Source organism: Cervus elaphus, chromosome 33 (genome assembly GCF_910594005.1).
Source record: "Cervus elaphus chromosome 33, mCerEla1.1, whole genome shotgun sequence".
NCBI classification, from domain to species: domain Eukaryota; kingdom Metazoa; phylum Chordata; class Mammalia; order Artiodactyla; family Cervidae; genus Cervus; species Cervus elaphus.
The window spans coordinates 14,668,023-14,683,806 of NC_057847.1; the positions used below are offsets into that span (position 1 = coordinate 14,668,023).

Below are 15,784 nucleotides of genomic sequence, written 5' to 3' on the forward strand. Positions count from 1 at the left end.
CACATTTGGCAAATAGTACTGCAATAAGTGTTATTGTATAAGTGTTTGAGTTCCCATTTTCAGTTAATTTTGGCATATATATAGGAGTGGAATTGCTGAGTCACATGGTAATTCTATGTTCAGCTTTTTGAAGAACCACCAAACTTTTCCACAGCAGCTGCAATTCCCAAAAACAATTTACGAGTATACTGTTTTCTCTATGTCCTGGCCCACTCAACGTTTTTTTTTTTTCTTTTTTCCTTAAAAAAAAAAAAAAAAAGTTAATCTTAGTATGAATGAAATAGTAAATGATTGTTGTTTTGATTTCAGTTTCCTAATAGTTAATGAAATTGCATGTCTACAAAATCTTATGGCCATTTTTATATCTTATTTGGAGAAATGTCCATTCAAGTTTTTAATTGTTTTTGAGTTGCATGAGTTCTTTGTATATTCTAGACATTACACCTTTATCAGATACTTGATTTGAAAATATTTTCATCCATTCTACAGGTTGTCTCTTCACTTTCATGATAATATTCTTTGCAGATAAGTTTTTAATTTTCAAGTCTAGATTTGTTGCTCATGGTTTTGGTGTCATATTCAGTAATCCATTGCCAAAAGTATAAGATCATGAAGATACTTTCCATTTATTTAGCCCTTTTAAAATTTCTTTCTGAAACATTATAAACTTTTTATTATAAGTCTTTCACATCCTTTCTTGATTGATTCTTATTTAGGTGATATTGTGGGAACTGCTCTTAATTTTGAGGGGGGGTATTTATTTCAGGTACCTAGAAATACAGTAGATTTTTTTTGTATTTATCTTCTATCCTGTAACCTTGCTGAATTCACTTATTAGTTCCAGTAGCCTTCTTGTGGATCTTCTTTGGGGATCTCTACTCATTATGCAAGCAGAGATAGTTTTACTCTTTTCTCTCTCACTTGGACAATTAAGACAATTTATTGTCTAAATGCTTTGGTAAAAAAAGTTCTACTCTGATGTTGAATAGTAGTGAATGAAACAGAGCATTAAACACCTCCCAACAAAGAAAAATCCAGGACCAGATGACTTCCCTAGTGAATTATATGGAGCACTTAAATGGGAATTAACACCAGTATTTCTTAAACTTTTCCAAAAATCAAGAGGAGGAAGGAACATTTCCTAATCTATACTATGAGGCCAGAATTACCCTGACACAAAGCCATATAAGGACATCACAAGCAAATAATTAAATATCAATATTTTTATGAACATAATCCCTGTCCATCACCAACTCCTGGAGTCCACCCAAATCCATGTCCATTGAGTTGGTGATGCCATCCAACCATCTCAGCCTCTGTCATCCCCTTCTCCTCCTGCCCTCAATCTTTCCCAGCATCAGGGTCTTTTCTAATGAGTCAGCTCTTTGATTCAGGTGGCCACAGTATTGGAGTTTCAGCTCCAACATCAGTCCTTCCAATGAACACTCAGGACTGGTCTCTTTTAGGATGGACTGGTTGGATTTCCTTGCAGTCATGGACTCTCAAGAGTCTTCTCCAATACCACAGTTCAAAAGCATCAATCCTTCTGCACTCAGCTTTCTTTATAGTCCAACTCTCACATCCATTCGTGACTACTGGAAAAACCAAAGCTTTGAGTAGATGGACCTTTGTAGGCAAAGTAATGTCTCTGCTTTTTAATATGCTGTCTAGGTTGGTCATAGCTTTTCTTCCTTGGAGCAAGTGTCTTTTAATTTCATGGCTGCAATCACCATCTGCAGTGATTTTGGAGCCCAGAAAAATAAAGTCAGTCACTGTTTCCACTGTTTCCCCATCTATTTGCCATGAAGTGATGGGACCAGATGCCATGATCTTAGTTTCCTGAATGTTGAGCTTTAAGCCAACTTTTTCACTATCCTCTTTCACTTTCATCAAGAGGCTCTTCAGTTCTACTTCACTTTCTGCCATAAGGGTGGTGTCATCTGCATATCTGAGGTTATTGATATTTCTCCTGACAATCTTGATTCCAGCTTGTGCTTCATCCAGCCCAGAGTTTCTCACAATGTACTCTGCATGTAAGTTAAATAAGCAGGGTGTCAATATACAGCCTTGACGTACTCCTTTTCCTATTTGGAACCAATCTGTTGTTCCATGTCCAGTTCTAACTGTTGCTTCCTGACCTGCATATAGGTTTCTCAGAGGCAGGTCAGGTGGTCTGGTATTCCCATCTCTCAGAATTTTCCACAGTTGATTGTGATCCACACAATCAGCAATTGCATGGAAAATCTCCTTTCCTATACAGCTTTATTTCCTCTCCTTCCCTGTACTTATTGTATGTGCAATACATATAAGTATTGTAAAAAATATATATTTATACATGCTGTGGCCAATACCATTGAATTATTATAATGTACTTGTCTTTAAAATCCTATAGAAAAAGATGCAGCTACAAACCAAAAATAATCTCTCTCTCTCTCCCTCTCTCCCTCTCCGTCTCTCTGTCTCTCTCTCCCTCCCTCTGGCTAATTTTCTGGAGCATAGAAACCCGCTGAGCTCACTCTCCTGTCTGGACTTTCAAGATCTCCTTGAGAGGGCGCCCTGTGCCTTTGTGAGCGGTGCAAGCCCTGTTCTAGGGTTTTATTGGTTCTCTGTGTAAACCAGGGAACATTAGCTTCTTTCTCTCTTTCAGTTTCTCATGGTCGACTCTGGACCACCAGGTTCTGGTCCATTAAAGGACCGCAACATCTATCATCTTTTTTTTTTCAACCTGAAGGATTCTTATCAATTCTTGTAGGGTCGGTCTAGTGATAACATACTTCCTCAGTTCTTATTTATCTGGGAATGTCTAATTTCTCCCTCTTTTAAGGACAGTTTTGTTTTATGTAGAATCCTTAGTTGACAGTTTTCTTTTTTCTTTAACACTTTAAACATGTCATCCCACTGTCTTCTGTCCCACATAGTTAGATGAGAACTTACCTGTTGAATCTTACTGAGGTTCCTTATAAATAAATGTAAGGTATCACTCCCACTGGTTTCATGATATTTTGTTCTTTGACAGGTTGATTATGTTTCTTGGTGTAAGTCCCTGAGTTTACCCAGTTTTGGAGCTTACATTTGTAGATTCATGAATTTCAATAAATTTGGAATGTTTCTGGCCATTATTTATTCAAATATTCTTTCTGTTCTTTTTCTCTTTTCCTTCCTGTATTCACATAATGCATATTTTGGTCTGCTTGACAGTATCACATAGGTTCTTATCTCATTTATATTCTTTAGGCTCTGTTTATTTTTCATTTTTTTCCTGTTCTTTAGACTGAATAATTTTAATCTTTCTAGCTTCAAGTTTACCTTATTATTTCTTTTATATTTTTAGTCTTATGTTGAACCCGTCTAGTGAATTTTCCATTTTCATTATTGTGCTTCTCATCTCCAGAGTCTATGTTCCATTTTTTTTATATGCTATTTATTTATTATTATGGTAAAATATAACAAAATTTACCCTTTTACTTATTTTCAGTGTAATTCAGTGACATTAAGTACATCTACAGTGTTCTGCAAACATTACCTCTCTCCATTTCTAGAATTTTTTCATCATCCCAGAAAGAAACTCTGTACCCATTAAGCAGTAACTTCCCAATCCACACTCTTTCCAGTTCCTGTTAAAATCTGTTCAACTTTTCTCTATAAATTTTCTGCTTCTGTGTAGCTCAGATAAGTGGAACAATACATTAACCTTTTTTGAGTCTGGTTAATTTAACTTAGTGTAATGCTTTCAAGGCTCATCATTGTTGTAGTGTATATCAGAAATTTATTCCTTTTCAAAGCTGAGTAATATTTTATTGTATGTTTATACTGTATCTTGCTTATCTCTTCACCTATTGATAAATATTTAGATGTTTTCACCTTTGACTATTGTAAATAGTGCTGCTATGAACTTGTCTGTAAGTATTTGAATCCCTGGTTTCAATTCTTTGGGTATATACCTAGAAGTGGAATTAATAGAATATGTGGCAATTCTATGTTTCACTTCTTCAGGAACTGTCATACTTTTCCACGGTGGTTGTTGGAGTCTGTTTTATAATTTTTACTTTTTTATTGATACACTCATTTAGTTCATGCATTGTTTTCCTGATTTCCTTCAGTCTTTGTCCAGGTTTTCCTTTGGCTTTTTGAGCATATTTAGTATAACTGTCGGAGAAGGCAATGGCACCGCACTCCAGTACTCTTGCCTGGAAAATCCCATGGACCGAGGAGCCTGATAGGGTGCAGTCCATGGGGTCGCTAAGAGTCGGATGCTACTGAGCGACTTCACTTTCACTTTTCACTTTCATGCGCTGGAGAAGGAAATGGCTACCCACTCCAGTGTTCTTGCCTGGAGAATCTCAGGGACGGGGGAGGCTGGTGGGCTGCCGTCTATGGGGTCGCACAGAGTCGGACACGACTGAAGTGACTTAGCAGCAGCAGCAGTATAATTGTTCTATGATCTTTATATATTACGCCAAAGTTTGGGCTTCCTGAGGGAAAGTTTCTTAATGTTTATTTTGTTCTTCTACAGGGGATATGTTTCCCTATTTCTTTGTATTCCTTGTGGGATTTTGGGGGGTTGATTTTGTTGTTGTTGAAAACTGGAAATTTGTGATTCATAACGTGGTAACCCTGGAAATCAGGTCTCCATCTTTTCCATGTTTTTTTTTTGTTTGTTTGTTGAAGGCTATAGTAGCCCATTTGTTTAGTGAATTTCTTAAACTATAGTTTCAAAGGATGTATTTCTTGTCTTCTTTGGTCACTGAAGTCTGTTCCTTGTGTTAAGCTAGAGTTTCAACAGAGGTTCCTTGAATACCAGAAGCTAAAAAGCACACATCCTAGTCTTTGCAGGATCTATGAGGGGAACTACTTAAAACACTTAGCTAGGCTTAGTTAGCCTAATGATTGGCTTGAAGTGAAAGCCGAAGGTGTTTCATATCTTTTCTGAGCATGAGTTTTGCTGTGGGCATGTGTATGGCTTTCTGTATTCCTCTCCTAGATGCTTCTGAATGTCTTAATTTCTTAATGAAACTACATTAACTTTTGTTCCTCGGATTTTGGTATCTGTTTTATGTCTCCTTCATATTTTACCCCCTAAGCATCTGTGAGTTGTTAGCTTGGCTTGCAGTTTTTTTGAGTGATGTCTATTGATTTTCTGCTCTGAGTTCCCAGTTAGGATGAACTGGGAACAAGTGCTTTGCCACTATTTCATGCAGCTCCCAGATAGTTTGTAACAGACAAACACAACAATTTTCCAATGAAGTCTGCTCTGCTCCTTCCAGAAGCAGGGTCCAAAGACTTACACACAAGGAATGCAAGTTTCTTTCTTTTAGGACTGCCACTGTGCTGGGGAGAGAATGAGCAAGGACAAGTAAAAACATCATACATTTTTGCTACCATTTTCCAGTTACCTTTTTCTTGATTCAGTGTTTGATTAGTTACTGTAAACATTTAACTGTTTCACAAAGTTCTGAAAAGTTGGGTTTGACTGTTTTTGCTTGTCAGTTATTTCTGTAGGGGGTTGGGAACTTTGAGCTGCAATCTAGACTGATGTTGAGAGGTTTTCACAAATGTGACTACGAAGTGTTCTGAAAATATATCTGGATCCATTTTGATTTGCTATTTCTAAGGTAAGAACAAATTTTTACTGAAAATTCAACTTCAAATTTAATCTTGATGTAACTTTCTTTTTCTAATTCAAGGTGGCTTGTGGCAGAACGTACATGTGCCTTTTCAGAAATGTATTCAATAATCAAATTACAAAAAAGATGAATATTTGAACCTTATGTATTAATTTTTTGTAATATATTTTTAAACTTCCTTAGTAAAATTTCATTGCTTGTTTGGCCACACTGCATGATCGTGGGATTTTAGTTCTCCTACCAGGGACTGAACCTGGACCACAGCAATGAAAGTACCAAGTCCTAACTACTGGACTTCCAGAGAACTCCCCAAATTCATTGTTTTTAGGACTATTTTTAATATCTTTAATATCAAAGTATCTTTGATTTGTACTAGTATCTTTAATATCAAACTCAGTTAATTTATGGGTCCCAAATTTTCACAGTACATGGGTCAGGAAACTACCACCATGGGACATACCTGGCCTACCATCTCGTTTTGTGAAATCTGTGAATTAAGGATAGTTTTACAATTTGTTTAATCACTGAAAAAAACAAAAGATGTTTTGTGATGCAAACATTTTAAAATTCAAATTTTACTTTTCATAAACTGAATTTCCAGCCATATTCACTTGTTCATACGTTAACTATGGTTGCTTCTGTGCTAGAAAGGCATAATGTAATAGTTCTGACAGAGACCATTATACCCTCCAAAAGTATGATGCCCACTATCTAGCCCTTTATGTAAAAGATTTGTCAACCTCTGTATTAGTACAGCAGAAATGGAATAAAAAACCTGAGAAATTATTCCCAAGCTTTATGGATTTAAAAAATATTTTTCAGTATCAAAAGTTCATTATTTATAGAAATTTAAGCTACTACAGATTTTATCAGGTAATATGCATTTCCTTCAACTCAGTCCTTGATATTTTTAGCATCTTTTCAAATATTAGCTAAACAGCTACAAAGTTTATTCAACACATGACATGTAATAAAAACTTTTCTGGATTAAGGTTTTTCCTAGAACTTAAATTTATGAATAATTTAAATCACTTTTTTCATAATTTTGACAGCTTCAAGAATTCTGAACTTTATGCTTCTTTTTCTACCTCAGTTGGAGAAAATTGGAAATTTCTTTTATCATTAAAAACTTATCAGAGAGTACATTACTCTTACATGTTAAATCATTAATTAGAGAAGTATGTGAATCAGAGTGTCTTTGAATCAGATTTGCTAAAGATTTGCTTATTTCCTTATCAACTTTTGAAAACATGGATGAGAGCTTTTATTAAAAACAATTTACAGTAAAACTTTTTTATGTTAAAAGACAACCTGAAAGCATGGGATTTCTAAAGTAGGGGACAATCAGTGGTTTGTTTGGATGACATTTATAAGGATACACTCAACTGTCAATTTACGCACACTGGTAGAATTAGTTCTCCTGAAAATAGTTTTCATCTGGACTGCCAATCATTTCTTATCAACTATCATTTTTTAAAAGATCTACATCTATAGTGTACATGATTTTGTATGATCTTTCAGATCAAATAATTTATAAGAAATTATTATAAATAGAATAAATGATGAGTATCTTCATCATCACTGGAATATACAAATTCTTTATAATTACATTTTTTCCTCTGGAACTATCTGTCATAGCCTCACTGACTAAATTTATTAAAGGAAATCCAATTGTGTAAAACAAAATTTTCTCAGATGTTTCTGCTTTAATGCTGGCTACTGTCAAGAATATTATATAGAGAAAAGAGAAGACATCACATTTTCTGAAAATGTATGAGTCAGCACTGGGATAGCTAATGGTGATGACTGACATTCTTTATTGTTTGGTCCATCTTTGGATCTTTTAAAAAACACTTTTAGAACCCAGAAGCAAACATGCTGAATACATTTGGATCCATATCACAAAGTAGCAAGTTAACTGCTTTTAAAAAATTTCCTTTATCACTGTACTAGTGACCCATCTTGTTAAGTTTTCCTCCGTACTTTTTATGTTCTTACAAATAGAATGTTGAGAGCTGTGTTCCTATAAGGTGTCTATATAAAGAATTTAGTAACTTTACTGATCAGCAATTTGTTTATTGATGGTATTTTATCCACAAACATACCTTGTCTGAAAGGGTTTTTAAGGAGAGGGGTCATCTTATGTATATATAATATTTTATCCACAGTGATTCTATACTTCTTGATGGTTCTTTATCAACAGTTACATATTTTTATTTGTGAGGTGTTTTATAAACTGATGAAATTTTACCTGTAGTGGGTAAGAGATACTTCTTATTTGAACATACAAATACATCTTTTATAGTGAACCAATCAGTTTCATATCTGTCGGAGAATTCAGCTTGAGTTTTATCTCAGCTTCTAACTATTTTGGTGAACATACCCTCTGAAAATTTAATAGGAAAAAATTTCAAGTTCATTTTCTGGTGGGTAATGAGGGCTGATTGATTTACTTGATATACTTTTTGTCTCTTTATTTTCATGGCATGCATGTAATACCAGCACTCAGCATCTCCTTCTACCAAAATTCTAATCTGAAGCATTGTCAAAATTTTGCTACTCAGGCCTCTCTTTCTCTTGCTCTTAATTTTTTGCTCAGAGTTATAGGAATCATCTGATTGGACACTATGTTATGTTTTAAAAAACATTTTATTTTCTAAGGGAAGCAAGCAGAGTAATATCAGGTATAAAAACTTCAGTGCTCATTCTGGTGAGGTGGTGAGGAAGATTTGGAAATATTGGTGTTAATATTTCGAGAAAACACCTTTGACAGAGCTGAAGATACCTTTGCCAGCATTTTAGATCCTTGTTTGGGAACATCAGACCTGGAAGTTTCTATGGACAAAGCAAAGCAGTATAGATATTTATTAGACATTCTAGTTGAGACAGTAATACCATAAGATTAATGATTTAGAATTCAGAAATTGACATTTATAAAATAAATTATGGGATTTAAAAAATATTCACAAAGATTTTGTTGATTTGATCCTTCTAATACCCGTGTGAAGGAAACAGAATGATATCCCCATTTTTGGTTATGAATCTTGATGAAGTCAGAAACCGTGCCTATGGTCACGATAGTAGAAAGGCATCACACTTTGACAGGGTCCAGCTTTCTGACTCTCATGGCATCATCATGCCTGCTGTACTCAGATGCTTCTCTAATCAGGTGTTCAAAGAATACCTTTCTTTTTCTAGCAGAAGAACCTCTGAAAAAGGCTAATGAGTGAAACTCACATACAGAGTACTGATAACTTTCAACTCTACACAGCGAGACTGTCTATTTCAGAGTGCTCAGTTGAAAACAGAAGTGCATTAAAACTGCTGTTATTTCTCACAACTTTGGGCAAATATTTAGTTGACTGACTTCAAGTGATTTTTTTGTCATGTGAAAGAAGACTGTATGGATAATAAAAGTTTCCATTTGGAATTACTGTTCTGTATCACTTCTTCAGGGCATGGATTCTTAGAGAATATCATATTAAAATTTAAAAATGAGTATTTTACATGTAAAGACGGAGGTGAATATTTATGTATTTTTATGAAAACTTATGATAGGATGTGATAGGACATGAAAGCACACATAATAGAAAAAGCCCATCTTTTCTTAATTCCAGTACATGCCAGAATTCAACACTATACCTTTTATAGTTATTAGATTTGTTTTTTCTAGCAAGCTGATCTACGGTTAAAGCTAAAATGTTGTTTAGTCACTAAGTCACGTCTGACTCTTTTGTGACCCCATGTACTGTAACCTGCCAGGCACCTCTGTCCATGGGATTTCCCAGGCAAGAATACTGGAATGGATTGCCATTTTCTTCTCCAGGGGATCTTTCTGACTCAGGGATCGAACCCAGGCCTCCTGTGTCTCCTGCACTGGCAGACAGATTCTTTACGTCTGACCCACCTGGGAAGCCCCTTAAAAGCTAACACAGCTAACAGCAAATTTAAAGCTGTCAGATGTGAAAAGTGAAAGTGTTAGTTGCTCAGTCGTGTCTCACTCTTTGTGACCCCATGGACTGTAGCCCAGCAGGCTCCTCTGTTCGTCTAATTCTCCAGGCAGAAATACTGGAGTGGGTTGCCATTCCCTTCTCCAGGGGTTCTTCCTGACCCAGGGTTCAAACCTGGGTCTCCTGCACTTCAGGCAGATTCTTTATCATCAATCACCAGGGAAGTCCAAGAAAGCCAACAGAATAAAGAATAAGAGAAAGTATGTTTAGGTTTTTTGTGTATGCCCAGTTGGTCAGTTGTGTCCGACTCTTTGCAACCCTATAGACTGTGGCCCACCAGGCTCTTCTGTCTGTGGGATTTTTTGTTCAGGCAAGAATAGTGGAGTGTGTTACCATTTCCTTCTCCAGGGGATCTTACCAACCCAGGGATTGAATCTAGGTCTCCTGAGTCTCCTGCATTGGCAGGCAGATTCTTTACTACTGAGTCACCTGGGAAGACTCTGCGTAGATTTTTACCATGCTATTGTTTTTTAAATTATCTAAAAATTAAAAAGGAAAAAGCCAAAATCTGCAGGAAAAAGACAGAAGTATGGATGAAAGAGAAAAATGTACATTCTGAAAAGGAAAGATAAAAATTTTTCTAACATGACTGAGGCATTATGACAAGGCTTCTGAAATTTTCATTGGAGAGGTAAGGGTTAATGTTCTGAAAACTTGGTGGTCTTGTTAAAAATGCATATTTCTGGGCATCATTACTCCAAGATACTAACTTAGCCAGTCTATAGAGGGTCTGGGAATCTTCACTGTCAGAAAGGTATTCTGGGTGGTTCCAGTGTTGTAAAGCAGTTTCTAGAAACACCAAAGACTGCCCAAATCCATATTCTCTAATAGAATACTGGTGGGTGGCTGGTGAACTAGGTTAACAGCATCATTCCCAGAGTGATCAGTGAACTCTGTGTTTATCAATTAATAATTCTTTTCACAACAAAACTATAAGCTATCTTTTGGTCATTACCCACTGAGAGGATAACAGGCAGGAAGGCCAGGGGTCTCCAAATGGAGGAAAGGCTGCAAGTGCCAGACATTTTTATCTCTCTTAAGCGGCAGGAAGAAACAAACCAGGGATATATTTTTCTTCTCTATACAAATTTAAAAGGAGGTTTCTCTGAAAATGCTGTGTTGCCATGACACCTGGTTTCACCTGAAGCTAAATACTCTCAAACCTTGAGTTAACCAACACATTTCTTTTTCTTATGGAAATGTTGTCTTAAGCTATGTTAATGTACCCCAGACTCTATCTTCAAGTTGGTTCCAAATGGCCTAACTTACTTACTCAGGTATTGTTCCCCTAATCTATGTAAATGGAACTATTTGTTGGTATTCTGCCCTTCTACAAGATTCGAGTTAATCGTTTTATGGCCAGGGATGAATTATCTGGTGCCATTCTAAATTTTATGACATTCCTTTCTTTTCATTAACAGACTGTGAGTGATTATATAACATACAACTAAAGACTAGGAGGGGGGTACTCTATTGCCCCCTTCTGATGCCTATGTCAGAAGCTTTCTCTATCTCCTTTATACTTTAATAAAACTTTATTACACAAAACCTCTGAGCGATCCAGCCTCGTCTCTGGCTCCGGATTGAATTCATCGCCTCTGGAGGCCAAGAATCCCGGCGTCTTATCGTTCAACAACAACCTTTCACCACTAAGGACCTAGTTCTGGGATGCAATGGCAACTATATGGATCCACAGTGTAAAGAGAAGACAGAATGTAGGATAAAAGTAAGAAGATATGTTTTTGAACCCTAAAAGCTCTTCATTTGTTGGCTGTATAACCTCCGATAGTTATTTACCTCCATTTTCTCATTTGTAAATTAGGGTTCTAAGACTTGCAGGGGGAACATTATATGGTGTAGGAGATATAAACAAGTTTTGTCCCATTCATCAGGTGTTTTGAAATTACGTCATAAAATCTGAAAGCCAGGATTTTTCACACAAAACTGTCTCTACTTTCTTCTGAAAAAAGTTAAGACCTGAATTAGAAGGCCTGGCAAGAAGCCAGCATGCCAATGACTGGACCTGAGTAATAGCTCCCTTCTTTAGATGGGGCATGACACGGACCCCTGCTCCAACTATTGTTCTTGTTTGTCACCTACTTAGCTCCTGTGATCAGTTGAGTATGTCAGCTATGGTCATGCTGAATGAGCTCAGGCTTTGAAGTCTGGCAGATCTGTATTTGAACCCCAGTGCTGTAGCTTACTAGCTTGGGGTGACCTTGAATAACTTATTCTCACTTTCTCTTTAGTAAAATGAAGATAGCTGATACCTAATCAATGTTAGTTCCATTACCTATTACCTCTTTGTTTTAAGAATTGCATGGTAAACTGCAAGTGGAAATAATATCTTAATATTTATATATAATATTTGTATTTTTATATATAGCAATCTCATACTGATAACATGCATCAAAACTGCAAAGGAGAAACTACTCATTCTAGAAGTAATGTTAAAAGCATAACATATTTTGTACCTGAAATGACTTCTTTTGAGGGATTCACACTGTGAAGAATATTCTTGTTTCCTTCAAAAATGGTGATAAACTGCAAGACAAAGCAAAGTACTGATTCAACCTTTTGTTAGATACTACATACTAGAGATATCTAAAAATCCTCAAGAGATGTAGTATAATCATTATAGCATTTCATATGACTTCTGTGTTCTGCAGTTACAATTATTCTCTGAGACTCATACATTTTGCCAATTATATGCCTAGGACTGACCCTTATCATAGATATGAACCTTGACTACCAAATAATTGAAGGCTCAGGTATCATAAGAGACAAAAAAATGTCAGCTTTGTCTCTCCCTTCTCCTCTTTGAGATAAATTGCAATGAGTAGTAAGTTACAGATTATTTTCTGATAATAAAGATAAGAGAAGGAAATAGATGTTTATTACATAACTCAACTTCCTTTTATGGAAGAAAAGCTGTTTCCAAAGAGAAGTCAAGTGGCTGTGTGGATCTAGAGCAGGGAACATGGCTCAGATACTCGCTTTATTCCTAGGACTTTATCACATCTTTGAATGCAAAAGAAGCAATTTCCCCAGAAAGGCATGAAATAGCCTGGGACAGGTAGCAAGATGTCATTGTAGCTATTCTAGAATGCTAGTAATTTAAAAAGGAAATAAGTCAATAAAGTAAGGCTAAATATATGTAACACAAAATGCCTTGCGTATAGATTATGCAAAGACCACCAGATATTAATGAGTTCTACCACAGTTCCTCCAAGAAGATTTGAGGCAGAGTTTGAGATATTTTGAACAGGATGCTTGAAGAATAAAATGGAGCAGAGACTGTGTAAAGAACTTATTCTCAGCATTGGCTGCAAAGTAGAATTATCTATGAAATTTTTTTTTTTAAATATGAATCCCTCAGTCCCATACCACCATGGAATTGAAGTCCCTGAGGGTGGGGCAGATATTGATACTAAAGAAAAACACATGACTAATATGTGAGAATCAGAGTTGATAATACCTATTCTATAAGGAGGAAGCAGATGCTACCATGTGTCTCAGGTGAATAAAATAACTTAGGTTCTGCTAAGAACTTCCAGCATTACATTAGATTCAAGAGTATCTGCTGTTACTTCATGAAACATTGTTAACATAATCTTTTTAATAAAAATTTATAGGTTCTTTAAAAAAATTTATTGTAGTTGTTTTACAATGTTAGCTTTTACTATGTAGTAAGTGAATCAGCTATACCTGGATCCCCTCTTTTTTGGATTTTTTTTTTTTTTCCCCCACTTAGGTCACCAGAGAGCACTGAGTTCCCTGTGCTATACAGTAGGTTCTCATCAGTCATCTATTTTATACATAGTAGTGTATGTACGGCAGTCCAAATCTCCCAGTTCATCTCAACCCTCACGTCCCCACCACCCTTGGTAACCATAAATTTTTTCTCTACATCTGTGTCTCTATTTCTGCTCTGCAGATATTTTCATCTGTACCATTTTTCTAAATTCACATGTAAGTGATATTATACAATATTTGTTTTCCTCTCATATTTACTTCACTCTGTATGACAATCTCTAGGTCTATCCATGTCTCTACAAATGACCCAATTTCATTCCTTTATATGGCTGAGTGATATTCCACTGTATATATGTTCCACATTGTCTTTATCCACCTCTCTGTTGATGAACATTTAGGTTATTTCCATGTCACATCTATTTTAAACAGTGCTGCAATGAACAATGGGGTGCATGTGTCTTTTGATCATGGCCATTCTGACTGGTGTGAGGTGATACCTCGTGGATTTGATTTGCATTTCTCTAATAATTAGTGATGTTGAACATCTTTTCACGTGTTTGTTGGCCAACTGTATGTCTTCTTTGGAGAAATGTCTATTTAGGTCTTCTTTCCATTTTTTGGTTGCATTATTTCTTTGATATTGAGCTGCATGAAATGTTTGTATATTAAGGAGGTTAATCCTTTGTCAATTGCTTTGCAAATATTTTCTTCCATTCTTAGGGTTGTCTTTTTGTCTTATTTATGGTTTCCTTTGCTGTGCAAAAGTTTTTAAATTTAGTTGGTTCCTATTTGATCTTTTTGACTCACCTCCTAGAAGAATGACAATGAGAATAAAAATAAATCAATGAAGCCTAATTAAATTTAATATCAATTAAAGTTTTTATTTGAAAATTTAAAAATATTGCCTATGTTGGAGTTGGCATCTTTGTCCTTTCCCTTTAAAGTTATAGACACTGTCTTAGTTCTTTGTATGTTGAGTAATATTGTATTGTATCCTGACCATTTTGAACAATTTATATGATTCTAAGAACTGTTAAAATCCTCTGTAGAGGGTTGTTTGTTTTTTTTTAAGGTAGTTAATTAACCCATTAAATTTCAGAACACACATCCTACCCTGTCTTCTGTGACTGTGGTCCAATGTAAATTTAGTTTTCAGAGTCTTGGCAGTATTTTTTAGTGTGTATCTCTATTAAGACTGTAGTTCAATTTCTCATAGCCTTTTGTCTATAGAACCTCAAGTCAGTTCCTTGCATGCACATCTCAGGAGACACTTTATAAAAACAGACTTGGAGGGGCTCCTTTTTCATGTCCCTCTTTGATTTCAGTGTCTCTGATTCTCAACAGTCCCCTATTCTGACTCTATGTTTATAATGCAATGGCTCTAGCCTTCCTGTGGGCTGTCTCATACATCCCATGATGGTATCGATGTCCAGGGTAAAGTAACAAAAGAAGGCAGAGAAAAACATAGCAGGTTTCCCCCTAGTGTTCTTCATGTTGCTGGAGACTAATTCCTCTGGTCAGAGAGAAATATTTTCTCTCAGTCTTAAGTGCCTCACAGCTTCATTGCCACTGTTGTGCAGGTTCATGGCTAAAACTTCCCTTCAGACAGGGCAGAAGAAGGGGAAAAAGTGTTCAGTGAAAAGTGAGCTTCCCTACTTTCCATTTCACAGGTACTTCTTCCTAATTCTGGTAAGAGAGCCATGGTTTCTCTTGGAGCTTTCTTATTTTATCCATTCCCTCTATGTAATTACAGGATTTGAACTGCCCTGGGTCTATGTTAGGAGATATGAGAGGAAAAAACACATGAAACTCATAATGGTTTTGGAGTTCTGATCTCCTGCCTCAAACTACTGAATTACTTGCTTTTCAGTACCCTCAGTAGTTGTCTAGAGAGTTTTTAATCAGTGAGAGACACAATTGGAATGTGCTTTACTTTACCTTACTCAGAACTGGGCTGAATAAAAACTTTCAGCATAATTTTACCATGGAAAAGTGTTAAGTAAGGAAAAAGGACAAGAGCCAAAAGGGTGCAGACTAGCCAGCAATTCAGTTTGGCACAAGGAATGGCCTGTTAATCAGGTCCTTGGACTAGAGATTGTCTCCATTTTAGTGACATATGATTTTACTTGGAAAATATGGCCTAAGTGAAGCCTGAGGTTGTCAAACAGATGTTTAAGTTTAAAAATGAATATTAGGTTGAGTGAGGAACTAACCCAACATCTTTAGAGATGTGGTAAAAGTTATCTTAAGTATGAGTTGTAAGATTTGACTCTGAAAATCTTATTTCTTATAACCTGCTCTCTTCCATTTTTGAAGCTTCTGTTTCTTCCTTGCCTCCACCAAACCCCTCACTTGGGTCTACTTGCCCTAAGAAGGGCCACGTGACGCATTCCT

General features: G+C 36.0%; 1 protein-coding gene across 1 annotated transcript in view; it reads right to left on the bottom strand.

Moving 5' to 3' along the window:
• Positions 1-8,319: 8,319 nt before the first annotated feature.
• FSIP2 (fibrous sheath interacting protein 2) overlaps positions 8,320-15,784 on the bottom strand; it is a 111,575-nt gene continuing 104,110 nt past the window's right edge. Inside the window, exons 22-23 of the mRNA XM_043894231.1 lie at positions 12,109-12,178; positions 8,320-8,459 (exon numbers count right to left, since the gene is read on the bottom strand). Of these exons, the coding sequence (XP_043750166.1) occupies positions 8,320-8,459; positions 12,109-12,178 (210 nt within the window). The remainder of the gene's footprint in view (positions 8,460-12,108; positions 12,179-15,784) is intronic.